We start from the raw sequence: 15,676 nt of genomic DNA, 5'->3' as shown, positions 1-15,676 counted from the left end.
CCTTCAGATAACATCCTCTTTTCACCTAGATGCCACATCATAACCTACAATGGAAAGTACATTGCTAATAATCTGGAACTATGGCAGTCATCCATTCATCACGTTATTCAGATAATACTTGGATCTAACTGCTGAATGAAAACAATGAATCAAACAAACAAGCAGAAACACCCAGCAAAGGAAATACTGCCATTGGCCACCTACTAAGAAAGAGAAGTTCTAAGGTTTAGTGCCTGTGACCCTGTGTGGGACTTGGTTCAGGAGTTGTACCTCTCCATTCTCTGACACAAATGAGATACTTTCCAGTTTTTTCCCTGAGGTTATCAAGTCCAATTATCCTTGTATCATAAATGAAGTCATCAAAATAGCAGATTTGGTGCAAGAACTACAAGCGGGTCTCTCTCCATTGAGATGCAGGTCTATACCTAAGGAGCAGTGTGTGTGTGTGTTAAGAGTAACTCCTTTTGTGCCAAATGCAGGCAGCATTGGTCTCACCATGAAAGCATGATGACATTGCCTACTTTACAGTATTCCCAGTCACAAAATAATCTTTCACCAGATAAGAAAATCAAACCACAGCCTTACAGCCTGTCTAATGTATCCCTTCGTCTTGGGTGCTAACCCTGAAGGCAGGGAAATATGTATAGATTTTAGTTAGGAATCTGTGAAAACAACAGCAAAGATTATTCATCACAGTTTTAATCAATCCACAAGAGTTCTACACTTAGTGGAGTTTCTTTATCAGTCTTTTTGAAGATATGTGTAAATGATTCACCTGAAGAATCTTTATGCTGGCTCGTTTTACTGATGTGTATTTTCAGTGTGCTCCCAAAGGCCATATCAGTCAGAACATTCGATGGGACAAGGAGGAATTGCTGGAAGCAGCAGAGCTCACTAGTGACCCTGTATCACGGTTATTAGGATCCCGGCAGAATAACTCAAGTGAGGATAGGAGCTGAATGAAAGAAGGACCTGGTTTACCCTGGTGCTAAGAAATGACTGACCTTTGAACAGTTAATCTGCTGGTAGTGAGTGTACCAGAATAGGCCTGAAGTAAAGATAACAATAAATGAGGCCCGGGGATGACAGCCAGAACCAGAGTCCTAAAGCATGTATCTGCTGAGCAGAGCCAAGTAAGTCATGAGACTGTGCTTCTGATCAAAGGCCTCCAAGAGGGCTGCAGCATTCCTTGGCATGTTCAGGAGATCTCAGGGCTATTTTTGACCACCACTATGAGCTGGCCAGCCAATACATTCTGCAGATGGACAGATGATCACATCTTGTTGCCAAAAAGTCTTAAGAGATTTACAAACCTTCTCTTAAAGAGAACCACGTTATTTCTAAGCTCTCTCTGTGGAAGCAGCGTCTCAGCACAGGGTGAGCTCTGACAAGTGTCTAGCAGGAGATGTGGCCCTTCGGTTCACTTCTCAAAAGGCAATGCAGAGCCTATGCTGCTCTTTTGACTGAATCAGGGGACACCAGAAAGTCATCCATATGCCCAAGAAAGGATTGTGTCAAGACCACTGCGGTGCCTTTGTCATGGATGAGGTCTGGTTCTCAGCACAGGCATGCTATTTTGTAACATCTCAGGCAAACACAAATCTGTTCAAATTTGAAGGGGTGCTTGCCAAAGAGCTGAAGTAGTACTCGGAGTAACACTCTTCTGTCAGCAGAAAATCAAAAACGTAGATATTACACCTTCTGAGCATCCTTTTTAGCACTCTGAAACATAATTTCACACAGGAGGATGCCAGGGAAGTGGTGAGAAAACAAAAGAAGCTACAAACCAGAGCTTTGCTAGTCTCTGGTGGAAATGGTTTTCATGTCAAATGACATAAGCATTAAACATGACTCATTGCTGCCATTTCTCTCTGTCCGAAAGAGAGAAATGTATACTCTGTGGTCAAGGCAGAGTGTAATAGGATGGTAGTTATTAGGCACACCAATCTGATACCAGTGCAAACAAGCTGTTAGAGTTCTATAAAGGCATCTCTCCATAATGCATTTTACATGTGCATAGCATTCTATGAAGAACTTTTAGCCAGTGTGAGTGTACTGATATTTCAGGAACAAAAAGCAATACTCCTGGAGCTCTCCTGAAACCCTGCATCTGAAATTTAAAAGAAAAAAAAAAGTAATTCTGCTTTATTTTCCTCCTTTATTTCTTGCCAAGTGTCAGTTATGACTGTCAGCTTGATGCAAAGACAAGTTTAGATTTGGGGTGTCTATTATTTAGACATAAAAAAGATGAGGGAGAAGAACCTACAAATGTGTATACACGTAAGATATGGCTTTTCTTTTTGAGAGCGTGGCCCTGTACAAAGTTGGCTGCTTAAACTATGAGCTAAGTGGGCCAATCCTGAGCCATGGTAATATTTTCAGCAAAGCTCCACCAGTTCACCAATGCCAAGAATCTGGCTTATTGTCTGCCTTTCAATCTTACCTCATTGTCTGTGAGCTTTGACTTCAAGTGTAGTGTACTTCAGTAACTCAGTCAACAGAGGGAAGTAGATGGCAAACATTCCCTCCCAGGGACATGGGCTCACTTTCTGTCATTTAATGATGTGAGAGCCAGCACTGATGCAAATCCTCGAGCCAGCAATGCTCTGTTTTGCCATCAGGCTTCCTCTATAGTCAAGGCATCATTGCCACTTCACATTCAATGCCTCATTCAAGTGGCATGATTCATTTTCAACACCGGTAGTGTACATGGTTTGAATCGTATCTCACTTTTTCAATGATTTGTCCAGAACGAAGCATCTGCTAAGAAAAAAATCTAACACTGGTCTTTTTCTGCTCCTCCTGACACCTTAGAGACACACACGTCTTCAAACTCTAAGGTCACACCATGTCATCCCCTGCATGTGATGCGCAGGCTGTTATCTCTGAGATTAGAAGAGAAAGTTCAGCAGCCAAGAGAAGGATCTGCGGTGATGCCCACAACTGCTGTTACTTTTTATATACATTTGCTTGTAAGCCAGCAGGACTCTGACAATTTTCAGTGTTTTACTTTTCAGATTGGGTTTGCAGTACAATTTTTCCATTTTTAATAAGAGTTAAAACCAATAATTATAATAAAAATAAAACCAACTATTTAATCAGCAGAAACACAAACTTTTTGGTATAGGTGTTTGCAGAAGCGAAGCATTCTTGTTTCATAGAGATGCCAATACAACTCTGGGAAATAAAGATGCTTTCTGACACTAGATTGTTTTCTGTAAGGGAAATCTCCATGCTCGGGGTCACTGAAATAACTATTTTGCAGTTCTGACTGTATAACATTTGATCCCACAGACTAGAAAGAAAAGACACCCATGGACATCAGTAGGGTTCTAACCTCCATGAAAACAACAGGCTGAAACTTTCAATTTCTATGCATTCTGCCAAGATTCTGCACAGCTTTTTTGGTTTATTTTGGGTTTTTAAGGAAATCCTCTTTCCCCTGTGCTCTAAGTGTTAGAACTGGGCCCAGCCACAGTTGCTGGCCCAAGAGGGACAGGAAGGAAAAGCAAACAGAGCTAGCCCCAACCTGCAGAAAGCCACTGAGACTTCAGGAAACAATGTATGCTATAAAGTCCTTTTTGGAACAAAAGCACTCTCATTGCACTCTCCTTCTTTGTTAAATCAACAGAGTTGTAAAAATTATTTCTATAGAAACCTATTTTCTCTCCATGTCATAAAATTATATGTAAGTGTTACCCAAACAGCTCCACTGCTATTGTAGAGCCAACACACCCGGCCCCAAAGGCGCAGCTCTGCTCCCATAGGCAGCCCAGCTAAACACAGCAATTGCTCCGCTGTCTCACAGCCTTCCTCCTCCAGTCTTGTGAAAGCCAGAGCATAAACCGAAATTATTCTAGAGACACTAATATGTTCTGTTTTCTGTACTCTCCCTAAGCATAGACATAACTGACATAGTTTTGTATGTCCTCCAGAAATGAGTTTTTCTTTCTACCCAAAAGAGATTTCGTCTTTCTCTCTTATCAAGAATCCCTAAACAGGTCTCCTGTCCAAATTACAAGCTGTCCCCAGACACTATCATGAAGGGATAATTTCCCCAAGGTTATAAGGATTCCATGTTCGTTTCTTGAATAAGTTCTTGCCACCAGTGAAAGATGCAGATTGGCTATTTGAGGTAAATGAACCATGTGTAGGCAGAAATGCTTTGCCAAAGCATCTGGTTGTTTATTTAATGCTACATATTTGTGATTGTTGCTGGTATCTGGCAGCCACAAAGAAGAGGCCACAAAAGGAAAACAAGAAATTAGCCAGGGAAAAAATAAAATCTACTACAATACTGCTTATGTCCAGAGAAGACTGTAAGGGCACAGCCATACCAGCAGCACATCAGGATCTGAGCCACCTTGTGCAACAGGAAAAGAATTATATGGCCAGTTTCTCATCCAGGTAATTATGTTCATCTCATGAATAGGGGCAACCCCATTCTAAATAAGGCTTCAGCCCACGTGTTGGTTATTCTTTCTCTCATGTCCCTTACCTCACATATCCAAGTTACTGATAAGCCACATTGGATTGCTAACAGCTGTGACATTTCTAGCAAATGAGGAGGATTGAGGGGAGTTTCCTCTCCCTTCACACACAAGCCTTTCCTCAACTCTAACCTCTTTCCACAATCCCAACCAGCTTCTTTTCATGACTTGAATTTCTTCCCAAAGCTGCGCTCTATCTGTGGACTCCCACCTCAGACATTTTTATCACTGCAAGGTTTCCCATTGGGACCCCATCTTGCACCTCTTCATGTCCCTACCATGGCCCTGTCCCACACTGGCAATCTATGCCATCCTAAAGGAGCCTTCAGCAGCACAGTGTACACCATCATCACAGTAAAGAGTGCCTCAGAAAGATACTTCTGAAACCCTTAGATTCATTTTGCTCTGGATCTGGTCCATATGAGGATAATCTACCTGTGTCACCAATTATGCCTCTCAGTGGAAGAGCTCTAAGTAGTAAATCCAAGACCTTCAGCCCTACTACTAATGGACTATACGCATGATGATTTGAGGTATAGAGGAATCTGTGCTTTCAAATAATTTTTAAGACCTCATGCATTATACACAAAAGGCTGTGTTAAAAATACAGTGTTGAGTCGTGAAGTCAAACACACAAAAATGAATCTAAGGGGAGTATTCATTTTGCCTAAGAACTTGGTTGCATTCCAACAGCAGGCTGGATTATCTTTCATCAGGGAGCAGTGAACAGGACTAGCTGCACTGAAATACCTGAAGGTGTTAGGAGACTTCAGAGTGTGAAATACTGTCCTACTGTTAAGGGTTCTGATGGGTGCTGCGGGAACCGGATTATTTTGTTTCTTCCCTTTACACAAGTGCTATGGGAGACTAGGAAAAGGTTTGCTAAATGTTGCTGGTGTTCTTCGTTGCCTGAGCTTTGACATGGGGACTAACTGAGCCTGATTTGAAGAAGTATTCTTTATCTGTGGCTTCCAGAAAGTCAAGAGCAGCTGTGCTTTCAGTCCAGCAAATGCTGCAGAAGTACTGAGGGGAAAAAAATGAAGAGTTAACCAGGTCCTTCCACCTCAGCCAAGACCTCAACCAGGTGCTTCAGGTTCACCTTTTTGAGTCCTGCTTCTCTATCCCGAACATAGTGCCACACCTCCATGGGACATCACAGAGATCACTTAACTTTGGAGAAGCAAGTACAAGGCTGCTGAGTTTGAGAAGACCCGGAGATGGGGAGAAGGAGGCTTATTCACAAAAAATGCCCTTTTTAGTGAGGTTTCATTCCAAAAAGGTTCTCTACTTTCCACTCATACTCTGCTTATTCCCCTGGTTTACAATTCATTTTGCAACTTCTGCAGTCTCATAACAGAGTGGGGCTAGATGCTGTGTACAGGTCGCAGATACAAATTTGTCTTTGTTATCTTTCACTGTCCCATAGGATTAACAGCATTGTTGCAATAGTTTCTCTCATCCAAATAAGAGATGAGTAGATACTGTCACCAGAAAGTTAAATCTGAGGTGGCATCAGCCCCCGGCAAAGTCTTTCCTAGCCTTTTGCAGTCAGAGGCTTCAGACATACTTATTAAAGTAATCTCGTTTGGGGTGTGTCAAATACAATCTTGTAAAAATCTCCTTTGTGATGGCAGTTTTAGGATATAACAGTTAATGCAACGCAGATAGCTGAGCTAAATAGGCTGTATCCCAATAGACTCTGATATAAAAGGCATTTCACTGCGTAAAACTTGCAGTTTTCTCAACAACTGTTCAATACAGGATGCGTTTTTATCTCATGCAGGGCAATGACAATATTGCGGAGGGAGGGCTGTACTCCTAGCATAAGAACTGGGAATAAGAAGGGACTCTTTTTTTTTTTTCATTTGAAAGAACACAGCCAAAATGAAAGCTAAAGAACAATTTCATTACAGCTCCCTTTTTGCTTAAAAAAATGCACAAAGTCAGACTGTCTGGCTAGCACATTATGAGGGTATTAATGCTGTGTAAAATAGCAAGAAGAAAGGCAAGGATTTTTCTAACCGGAAACCTAATGCGTCACTCCTTCAGTTCTGTCCCTAGGGGCAGACCATGGGAATTCCCAGTGTTGGGTCCCGGTGGCTCTCAGCCAGCTCTGCCACTGAAGCTGTGCTTTCAGCCTGAGCTGCTGCTGTGCTGAAGGGCTGGGAAATGAGGCTTCAGTTTGATAAACAGGAGGGATGAGGTTGCCCCGAGGCGCTGTGCAGGGAGCTCTACAATCTCTGTCAGCACCGTGGAGAAGCAGGGAGCCTCCTTACTTCCCAGAGAAGGGATCAAAAGTTGACAGATGTTGCCTAACAGAAAAACAACCCGCAGATTTTTAAGCTCCGTAGCAGATTTAGCTTGAACTTTTTTCAGTATGTGTTTGAGTCGTGGCTGGCTAGACCAAGGGGAGTTCATGGGATTTCAAATCTCCCTTTTGCAACAGGCATGGATTTATGACAACAACACAGCTTTAGAGCTACAGCCGTGCCCATCAGTGTGCTTGTTTGAGGTGATGCCCCAAGTTTTGGAGTACAGCAGCCCAACCCCTGGCTGCAGGTGGGGGCTGCATGTGCCTCCTGCTCAGCTTACCCTGGCTATGTGGGAACAGAAGGTCCTTGCAGTCACAACTGAGGGACAGAGGGCTGAACCTCAGGAACATCATGCAAGGGAGCTCAAAAGAGCAGCTGTTCTGCATGGTATCACAACACTGCTGTGATGCCATGCATCTTACCCCCTTCCCCACTGAACTAAAACATATTTATTTCTGTCCAGTGGGTGTGTGCGCCATTCACATCCCCACCAAGGTAAATTCTTAAGAGGATAAAGTTTAATCATTATCACTCCTCATGCTATTTTTGCGAACAAAACCAGCAATTTTGTCATTGCGTGCTCCAGAAAACAAGTCTCTAAGGAGCTCAGACTTCCTGTTACCAGTGCCCTAAACTTTGCCCCACCTTTGTGAAGCACAGGCAACTCACAGAGAATGTCATCCACTCTAACAATTGATTTTCTTCTGTAGAATAACGTCAGACCTTTTAAATAAAAGGCTGACCTGTCTCCTTCTAAAATAATTTTGTCGGTTTTATGGAGTGTTGTTCTGATTATATACAATTCCCACAAGAAGGGAAGTACCTTTAAAATAAGGACTATTCAGTACTAGTACAGGATTTCCTCTTGTTGTTGATAATTTCCTCTTAACAGAAGACGCAATGAATCCCAGAGAAATTCAAAGGGGCAATCTACAGACAGATAGGCAACAACATTATAGGGGGCACATTGTTCAATCAAATTGATGTTTTCCTTATGAAGTAAAAAATCTGCTTGCTGTGTAGCATGTGAAAGAGTTCGTACTGCACACACTTCAGTCCCCTTCGTTACAATTTTAAATCACCATACAACCCCACACATTTTTACATAACCATCACCGAACAATAATAGGTGATAATTCTTTTCATTTCATCTTTTGATATTGAAATTCAGCCTCTGAATTGGTCTCTCTGATAAAGAAGACAGGCTTGGTGATAATAGAAACCAGTATTACCACGTTATTATCTGCACTATAAATAGCATATGTATAATGTGAAGTAAGTCAGCAGTTGTGAATTCTCTCTACTGGATGTTTCTTATTACCAAAATGGTTCCATACTCCTTTCACTAGATCCAGTTTTTCACTACTAGAATGTGGATCTGTACTGTTCACCTCATGGTGAAGGAAATCTCATAGCTATGTAGATAACTAACATGTGCCCCAAAACACTGTACCAAAATCCAAGAATGAAGCAGCTAAGGCTGAGAACTTCATGGGAATGGCTGCCAGTCATCAGGAGATAGTACCAGTCATCCCAATGCATCAAATTCTCCACTGTGTTGAGCCCCACGAACCACTCTCATTCATAGACCACACTTCAACTCTTCCACTTCCTTACACTCACTTGACCAGACTGCACAAATACGATCAGCAAATCATGCTGTGATGCATTATTACAGCTGGGAATGACCACCCAAGCCCTATTTCTCCTTTACCTGATGAGACAGCCCATCAAAGTAGATAGCGACATCCACACACACATTTGTTTCAACTCCATCTTGGTTTTAAATCACATGCCACCGTTTTTGCGTGTTTATCTGATTCTGGCTTACTGAGCAAAACTATGATTTACTGAGATTATTGTTCTCCTCTTTCCAAACTCTTTAAGCACTAGCGTGCAGCTTATTTTGTCATCTGACAACAGTTGTTTCCGTACCTTTGCAATAGACAAAGCAAACAATTCAGCTCTTCATCTGTTCACGGCCTTAGCTTTCCTTTGATCCACATTAGCCTTCCTTCCTGTTCTCTGCCATTCTCTCCCCAAGGCTGTCCCACTAACCTTTCTGCTTCAAAATCCTTTCTTCTGTAAACTCAGGGCAAAATGGAGAAGTACACAAACCATCAGCATTTGAGCCATTACTACTGTCTGTTCCTTGACTTTGCAGCTTACCTCGGAGAAACACAAGGTTGTCTGGAGACCTCCCAGAAGCATTTCCAACACAGAAATAAGAGAGTGCGCTGCAGAGACCTCCTGTGCTGGGGCCGCCCTGTCAGGCAGGAGCACAGAAATGTGCAGAACTGCATCCAGCTATCCCCTTTCCTTTCCTGGAGGCTTCTCCTGAAGGATGCAGCCTGAAAAAGCCTCTGAAAAGGTCCAAAGAATGCAATGTGATTGAGGGCTCTATCAGTAAGGCAGAATGCCCCCAGGTGCTGAGCTGTTTCAGGCACTTGGAGAATTCTTGCTGTGTTACACGGCTGTTTTATGTGATAGATTGAAGAACAAGGTACAGCTGGAAAAGAACCTCTGCCTCTGAATTCTGGGATCCTGGGAAGGCTTGGGCAGGCTGCACACAGCATGGTCAAAGCAAAGTCATTTGGTCCATGCCTTCATGTTGTATGAATAATTTGTATGAATTTGGTAAAGAAAAAAATGGACTGGACGAGATGATATGAGTGAGTATGACATAAAATACCCAAGCACTTCCTTCATAAAGACTTTCTCCAGATGAATTCTTCAGATTCCCAAAAGACACCTTCAAATACCCGTATCTCACCGGACACTGGCATTTCAACATTTATTACTGCAGTCATGCTACTATATTGCAGGCATGAGTTAATGCCTTCATCTTCTGGCTCCAGAAGAAAGAGACTGGCCTAATTTTTATTTACAAGCCGGGCAAAAGCCTCAGCATGCTGAGTCACCTGGCAAGTACCACGGTCCATCTCTACAGCCTTTCATGTAACACCCCAGCAAAGGGCTTTCAAATCATTTTTGTTGCCTCCCAGCAGAAAGCCCACAACCTGCACATGATTTGCTGCAGGGTTCAGCTCAGCATGGAGTATACTGCAATCCAAACTGGGAGTTTCTGGCCAGAAATGGCTGTGAACAGGCACACAATATAAAACAGGAAGAAGGATTTCAGTTTATCTGTGCTCACTTGGGCTCGTTTGTTGTGAGGAAAGACCTGGCAGGCTTCCCACTGCTAAGTAAGCCTAGAAAGGCTCCTGTCACCTGGGGACTCACATGCTGATGTGAGAGTGAGGAGGGCAACAGTCAGGATTCATCATTTTTTAGCATGATGCTAATACAGTCTGTCATGCTACGAGTGTAAGACAGGAGTGCTGAACAGAAATAGGCCTAAGAACTAGTGACAGCTTTTTTCCAAAAGCAAAAAATGTCACTTTGATGAGCTATTCTTTTATGCCAAAGCACAGAATGAATTTCCAGAGGTTTGTATCTGGATTTACGCAGTATTTACCAGCTCCTTAAATTTACTCCGCACTCCAGTCCAGCTTCTTTGATATAGGAAGATAGTATTTGCTGACTTTAAATACCACATTGTCTTACATCCCACATGAAATGCTAGCCTGAGGATTTCCAGGCAGATGCAGTTCATCCGAAGCAATTTAAGGTGGTGGAAGGGTCATGGGATCAAGTCACATCTGCATTTTCTTTCTTCTCTACTGCCTCTCTGGTTAAGCTTTTGCTTCTGGATTGTTTTGGGTTGGTTGGTTGTGTGTTGTTTTTTTTTGGTTGGTTGGTAGGTTTTTGTTTGTTTGTTTGTTTTTAATAGGGTAAACAAGGACATACTTGGGGCTCAGGAAATATCTGTTATCTATAGGAGCAACATTATTTTGCCTCTCTCTGTCTTTGGAAACCCATCATTTTGTAGGAAATAAAAATAGCTGAATGTCTCACAACTTCGGTTTTTGAAAACAACAGTAACTGTCATTTACATAGAAAACTTCCAGCTACCACTCTGTCCTGAAGAAAAGAGAACGAGCAATGCCACTGCTTTTTCACAGCTGACAAAACAGATACGGCTAAGTGATTGCCAAGCATGACTTAGTGAGCAGCACAAGTTGTAATATAGCCCTGAACTTCTAATCCCCATGCATCAGCTTCTGGGTCAGGCTTTTTCCATTTGAATTTTTAGCTTTCCTGAGTTCCTGGAATTCATTCACCTGTTTCTAAGGAGCAGTCAATGGATTTTCAGTCTCTAAAAGTTAATACAGATGTATTGCATAAATTGAATAAGATTAGTGCTTTAATACTTTTGCCATTGGTAATGGAAAGAGAAGACTGAGTATAAACACAGCATCTAAACTTTTATTGCCCTCTGTTTCTGAAGTTCATTCAAAATTAAGACAGTGGAACAGAAGCTATTGCAGGGGTCTTTCTACACAAAAGAGCCAGGTATTTAAAGGCAAGCAAAATAATTTGAATGTCAGTGAAATAACCATTAAAGGGCTGAGAAAAGTTGCCATTTATTAGAAGACCTAAAGCTGCATGCACAGTAGTAATCTTCTACGTAGGATCACTAATTTAGTATGAAAACCTAAACACTAGGCAGAGCATAACTAAACAGGAGACAATACATCCTGTGAAAAGGAAACTGGGTTTGGAATTTTACAGCCTCTTGTTTCATGTTTATACATAAAACTCTATAATTGATAATCTCGATAACACCTATATATTCCTAGCTGCCCCAGTGTTTTGCATTTTGTCTCTAACAGTGGCCCCCTGCAGCCTGGGAAAGAAGGTAAAACAAGGTTACACACTTGAATAACCTCCCACTCTTCCCAGCCTCACAGCAATCCTTCCGAGAAAGCCTAGCCCTCTCAGCCTCTTGTCAATGCCACTCCTTAATTGGCCCGAGAGCCCTTCTTTAAACAAAGCACTCTTCTCCCACAGGCCGAGCTCTTTCAGCTCTTCTGGCAGAGCTAAATCCAGACGAAGATACACCACGTACCAATACAAGAGTACTAGAAATTCAAACACATGGGAAAGGAGTGAGGTACTCCCAAGAGAAATTCTCCAGGTAGAGGTTTGCAGGTGGGATCTCTGCTCATACGTCTTTCAAGGAGAAAACTCTCCATCTACATTTAAGCCTGTCAGGCTGCTGCTTGAAGAAGAAGCAGAGCATGCCATTAACACTGAATGGTGACAAGCAGAGGATCAGTCAGAGTCAGTGGGTACACCCTTCACTAACACACAGAACATGAACTCAGTGAGGCAGTTAAGAACAGAACTTTGCCACAAAGCCATAGGACTTCCATGGATTTGACCAGAAGGGGTTCCACATCCACAATGATCATTTTTTAATACTAAGACAAAGCAGTAAGAGTAATTAGGTGTTGTGCAACTTTAAGCTCTTCTTTAGCAGTAACTTGTATCTCTTCACTTCCTACCTACATACTGCCAGGCAAGGAGGATTAACACACAAAATGCATCCTTAACTTTCATTCCCTTGGCCGTGGTCCTGAGGCACAGTGGTTCTTCACACTACGCTCAATTCATGTATGTAAGTACACCACAATGGATGAATGGGAACAAAGTAAATGCATATGCCCAGAGAAAGGCAGCACTGCCCGTGATACCAAAGGCACAGAACTCTCTGCTGATATATATACCAGACAAACGTGTCATTTAAAATGCGTTGTTCTTTCTCCTTTATTTAACCACAACACAAATACAAGAGCAGTCAATCCTAGTCCAGTGGAACTCACTAGATAAACCTGTTCAGATTAAGATTCTCATGAAATCAAACAAAATATACATGTATACACATACGCACACACACTCACGCACACGAGAATGCAGCAGAGCCCTTGCAAAATGAGGAGTAGCACTGAACTGCCCCTAAAAGCAAAATGCAAAAACAACAACAGAAAAATGCACCAGTTAGGATACATTTGTTAAGCAACAAAGTCGTGCACTGAACAGGTTCCCACTGTACCATTCCATTGGATATCTAAATACCAGCATAATTTGTTTCAGGTGCAGATTTGAAGCTCACAAAGAGAAAGAATCTGCTTTCACTTAACCAAGAATACCAGTAACACAGCAATTGCTCTACTGTAACTCAGAGCAGAATCTGGCCCTGTAAGTTGAACATGCTGGAAGGCTACTGCGGGTAACAAATTTTCCACATCTCTAGCAATGAAACTCACCACCAACTGTAGTTTCTAATTTTGCTTTTGCACCCTCCCCATTCTAAAGTCTGCACTAAAGCACATACTGCTCCTTTGGGTGGAAGAAATAATGCAGTGATTCTGTGATGCAAAGAAACACCCACTAGGGACTAGAATAAGACCTCCAAATATACCAAATCACAGCAGAAGAAATAGAAACTGGGCTCGTAGATAAAGCTGGTCAAGCTGGTCCATCTGATTTGTCAACGCTTTGTTCAGAAATATAAGACTCCTATATAGTTTACAAAAACAGTAATTCCTTATAGAACATCTCAGTGTCAAAATATTAACAAAAACACAGCTTGTTAAGAAGAGTGGTCTTGGAAAAATTAATAACTAAATTAGGCTGTAGCTAACAATAATAGGTGATACCTCTTCACAAAAAGGCAGTCGGATGTACTCAGGAAAAACGGAACATTCGAAACGAGCTGTTACAAAATTGATTTCAGTGTTCAGCACAGATCTAACACAAGTGTTAACATCCACTATTGTTAACTTTATTTTCAGACAACTATTCAAAAAAAAAAAAAAAAAAATCCTGCTAATACAAAAATGTAGAAAACAACAACAAAAAAGAAACAAAAAAAAATCCAAAGAGACAGTTTCTAGACAAATTTAGTTAAGGTGAAGCTGTACCTTTGTCCCAGTTATTAAGAACTTCAATGTTAAGAGTGGCATAACCCAGCTCAGCTAGGTTTGCAGGCTTCCCCACCCTTACTAAAGAGTTAGTTCTTAGAAGGCTCCAATCTCAGTCCCCCATGGTCTGTATGGTTTGCCAAGGTTTGCTGATTGTGTTGGTGCCGACGGGCTCAGCATATTGGGGGACAGGAGATGGAACGAGCCAAATGAAAAGGGGAACGCAGACAGCGACGCCATGGAGGAGAGAAGAGGAGGAGACAGTTTGGTAGTAGATGTGACCACGGGGAGCACTGGTCCGACGCTGCCATTTGGGGGCACTCTGAGTGAGGAAGTTTCAGCATGTGAGGCGGCAATTCTGCCCTGGTGATGCGGTTCTGAGGAAGACACTGGAGTACTGGTATTGCCGGGCCCATTCTGAGGCAGCAGCAATGGGTGAGATATGTGAGGGTGATGTCCAAAGGCGTTGCCCCAAGGAATGTGTCCAATGCCAGCATGCGCACCGCTTGCTGCTTCCCGCTGAGAGGCGTAGTTATTGAGGTGAGACACGAGTCGGACCCGCAGCGGGTCAGAGGCATCCAGGCCCTCTATAATGCTCAGGTATCGAGCGACTTCAGCCAGGCACTCTCGGAACCCGAGACTCCGGTAGTCCATAGCCAAGGCATGAGCATCGAAATAACCTACGAGAGAAAAAAAAGAATGAAGGCTTAAGACACCGTTTTCCAGTCATTGCCTGCGCGCAGCCTTTCCATGCCACCTTCCCCTATAAGTGTTTTCACTTGGATGTTTGTTAGTAATCCCAAATGCAGATTAGCTACCAAGCTTCCTATTATTTCTTTTTTGTTGCTGTTGTCTGTTTTGGGGGCTAACAGGCTTCTTTTATATCTGTGCTGTGATGCTGCAGCTCCCAGGACTACAGACTGAGACCTGTGACTGCAGACTGAAATTGCACACCGCTTCTGAAAGTACTTTTGTTCTTTTCACATCTCCCAGTGCAAGCAAAATTACAGCACAGCAAAATCCATTACAAGCACAAGTTCTAACTTATCAGAGATCACTTTGCAAACTAGTAAATTTGCTCCCATTTAAAGCACACGTCGCCATTTCTGCTAATTCTCTGATTCCATCCTTGTTTTTTCCAGTTTTATGTTCTGGAAATTTAGCATGTTAGATGAGTGGGCACCTGACAACAACAAAACCTCGCTCTGCTCCACACTGCCAGCAGCCGGCTCACCGCACAGTGCTGACAAACTGCTGCAGCACCTCGCAGTGCCTCTCCCCTGCAGGGCACAAGGCAGAGTTATCGCCGGACAGCACAGTGCTTAGACACCTGAGCCCAGAAGAGCCGCAGCACTGCCATCCTCATTGCGCAGCAGCCCAGCTGCCGCAGCTCCGAACTTTACCTTTTCCTCCGGCCGTGTGCAGCATCTTCAGGTGATCCACAGTCATCTGCAGGATCTCGGCTTTCTCCAGCTTGGCCGATCCCTGAGGAGAGAGGGGCGGGAGCTGCGGGCAGAGAGCCTCGGCGCGGCGAGCAGAGCCCTGCGCAGCCGCCTGCCTACCTGCTTCTCGAAGGCGCTGGGCACCAGCCGGCGCAGCTCGGACAGGCTGTTGTTGATGCGGTCGCGGCGGCGCTTCTCGATGATCTGCGGGGCACAAAGCGGGGTGAGGGGCCGGGCCGGGGCCGGGGGTCGGCGGGGCGGGCGGCACTCACCCCTCGGCGCCGCTTCCTGGCCAGGATCTGCGAGGTGGCTGACGGCGACGCAGAGCCCGCGGTCGAGCTCAGGTTCCTGCGGGGAGCGCGGGACAGCGGTCACCCCGGGCACCCCCGCCGCCCTCCCCCCACCTCCCCCACGCAGCTCGGCGCCCGCTCTCACCCGTTCTCGTCCGCGCTCTCCTTCTCCACCTCCACGGCCTCGTCCAGCTCCTCGCTGTCCGACGAGCTGTATTCGGGATGCGCCCGCTTCATGGCGGCGGCGCGCGGGCGGCCGCCGAGCGGGCGGCGGGCGGCGCGCGGCAGGAGGACGCGCGGCAGGAGGGCGCC

The 15,676-nt window shown here is 43.9% G+C and overlaps 1 protein-coding gene across 1 annotated transcript; it reads right to left on the bottom strand.

Annotated features, from left to right (window-relative positions):
* Window positions 1–12,447: 12,447 nt before the first annotated feature.
* HEY1 (hes related family bHLH transcription factor with YRPW motif 1) lies at window positions 12,448–15,612 on the bottom strand. Its single transcript, XM_042839708.1, has 5 exons — window positions 15,510–15,612; window positions 15,347–15,422; window positions 15,195–15,278; window positions 15,036–15,117; window positions 12,448–14,312 (listed from the first exon to the last, which is right to left on the bottom strand). The coding sequence occupies exons 1-5, from the start codon at window positions 15,599–15,601 to the stop codon at window positions 13,729–13,731; spliced, it is 918 nt and encodes a 305-aa protein (XP_042695642.1). The 5' UTR covers window positions 15,602–15,612; the 3' UTR covers window positions 12,448–13,728.
* Window positions 15,613–15,676: the final 64 nt, after the last annotated feature.

Source organism: Centrocercus urophasianus, unplaced genomic scaffold (genome assembly GCF_019232065.1).
Source record: "Centrocercus urophasianus isolate 14NV4802_14NV808 unplaced genomic scaffold, USGS_Curo_1.0 seq_11, whole genome shotgun sequence".
NCBI lineage: Eukaryota > Metazoa > Chordata > Aves > Galliformes > Phasianidae > Centrocercus > Centrocercus urophasianus.
This window is presented reverse-complemented; position numbering and strand designations above follow the sequence as displayed.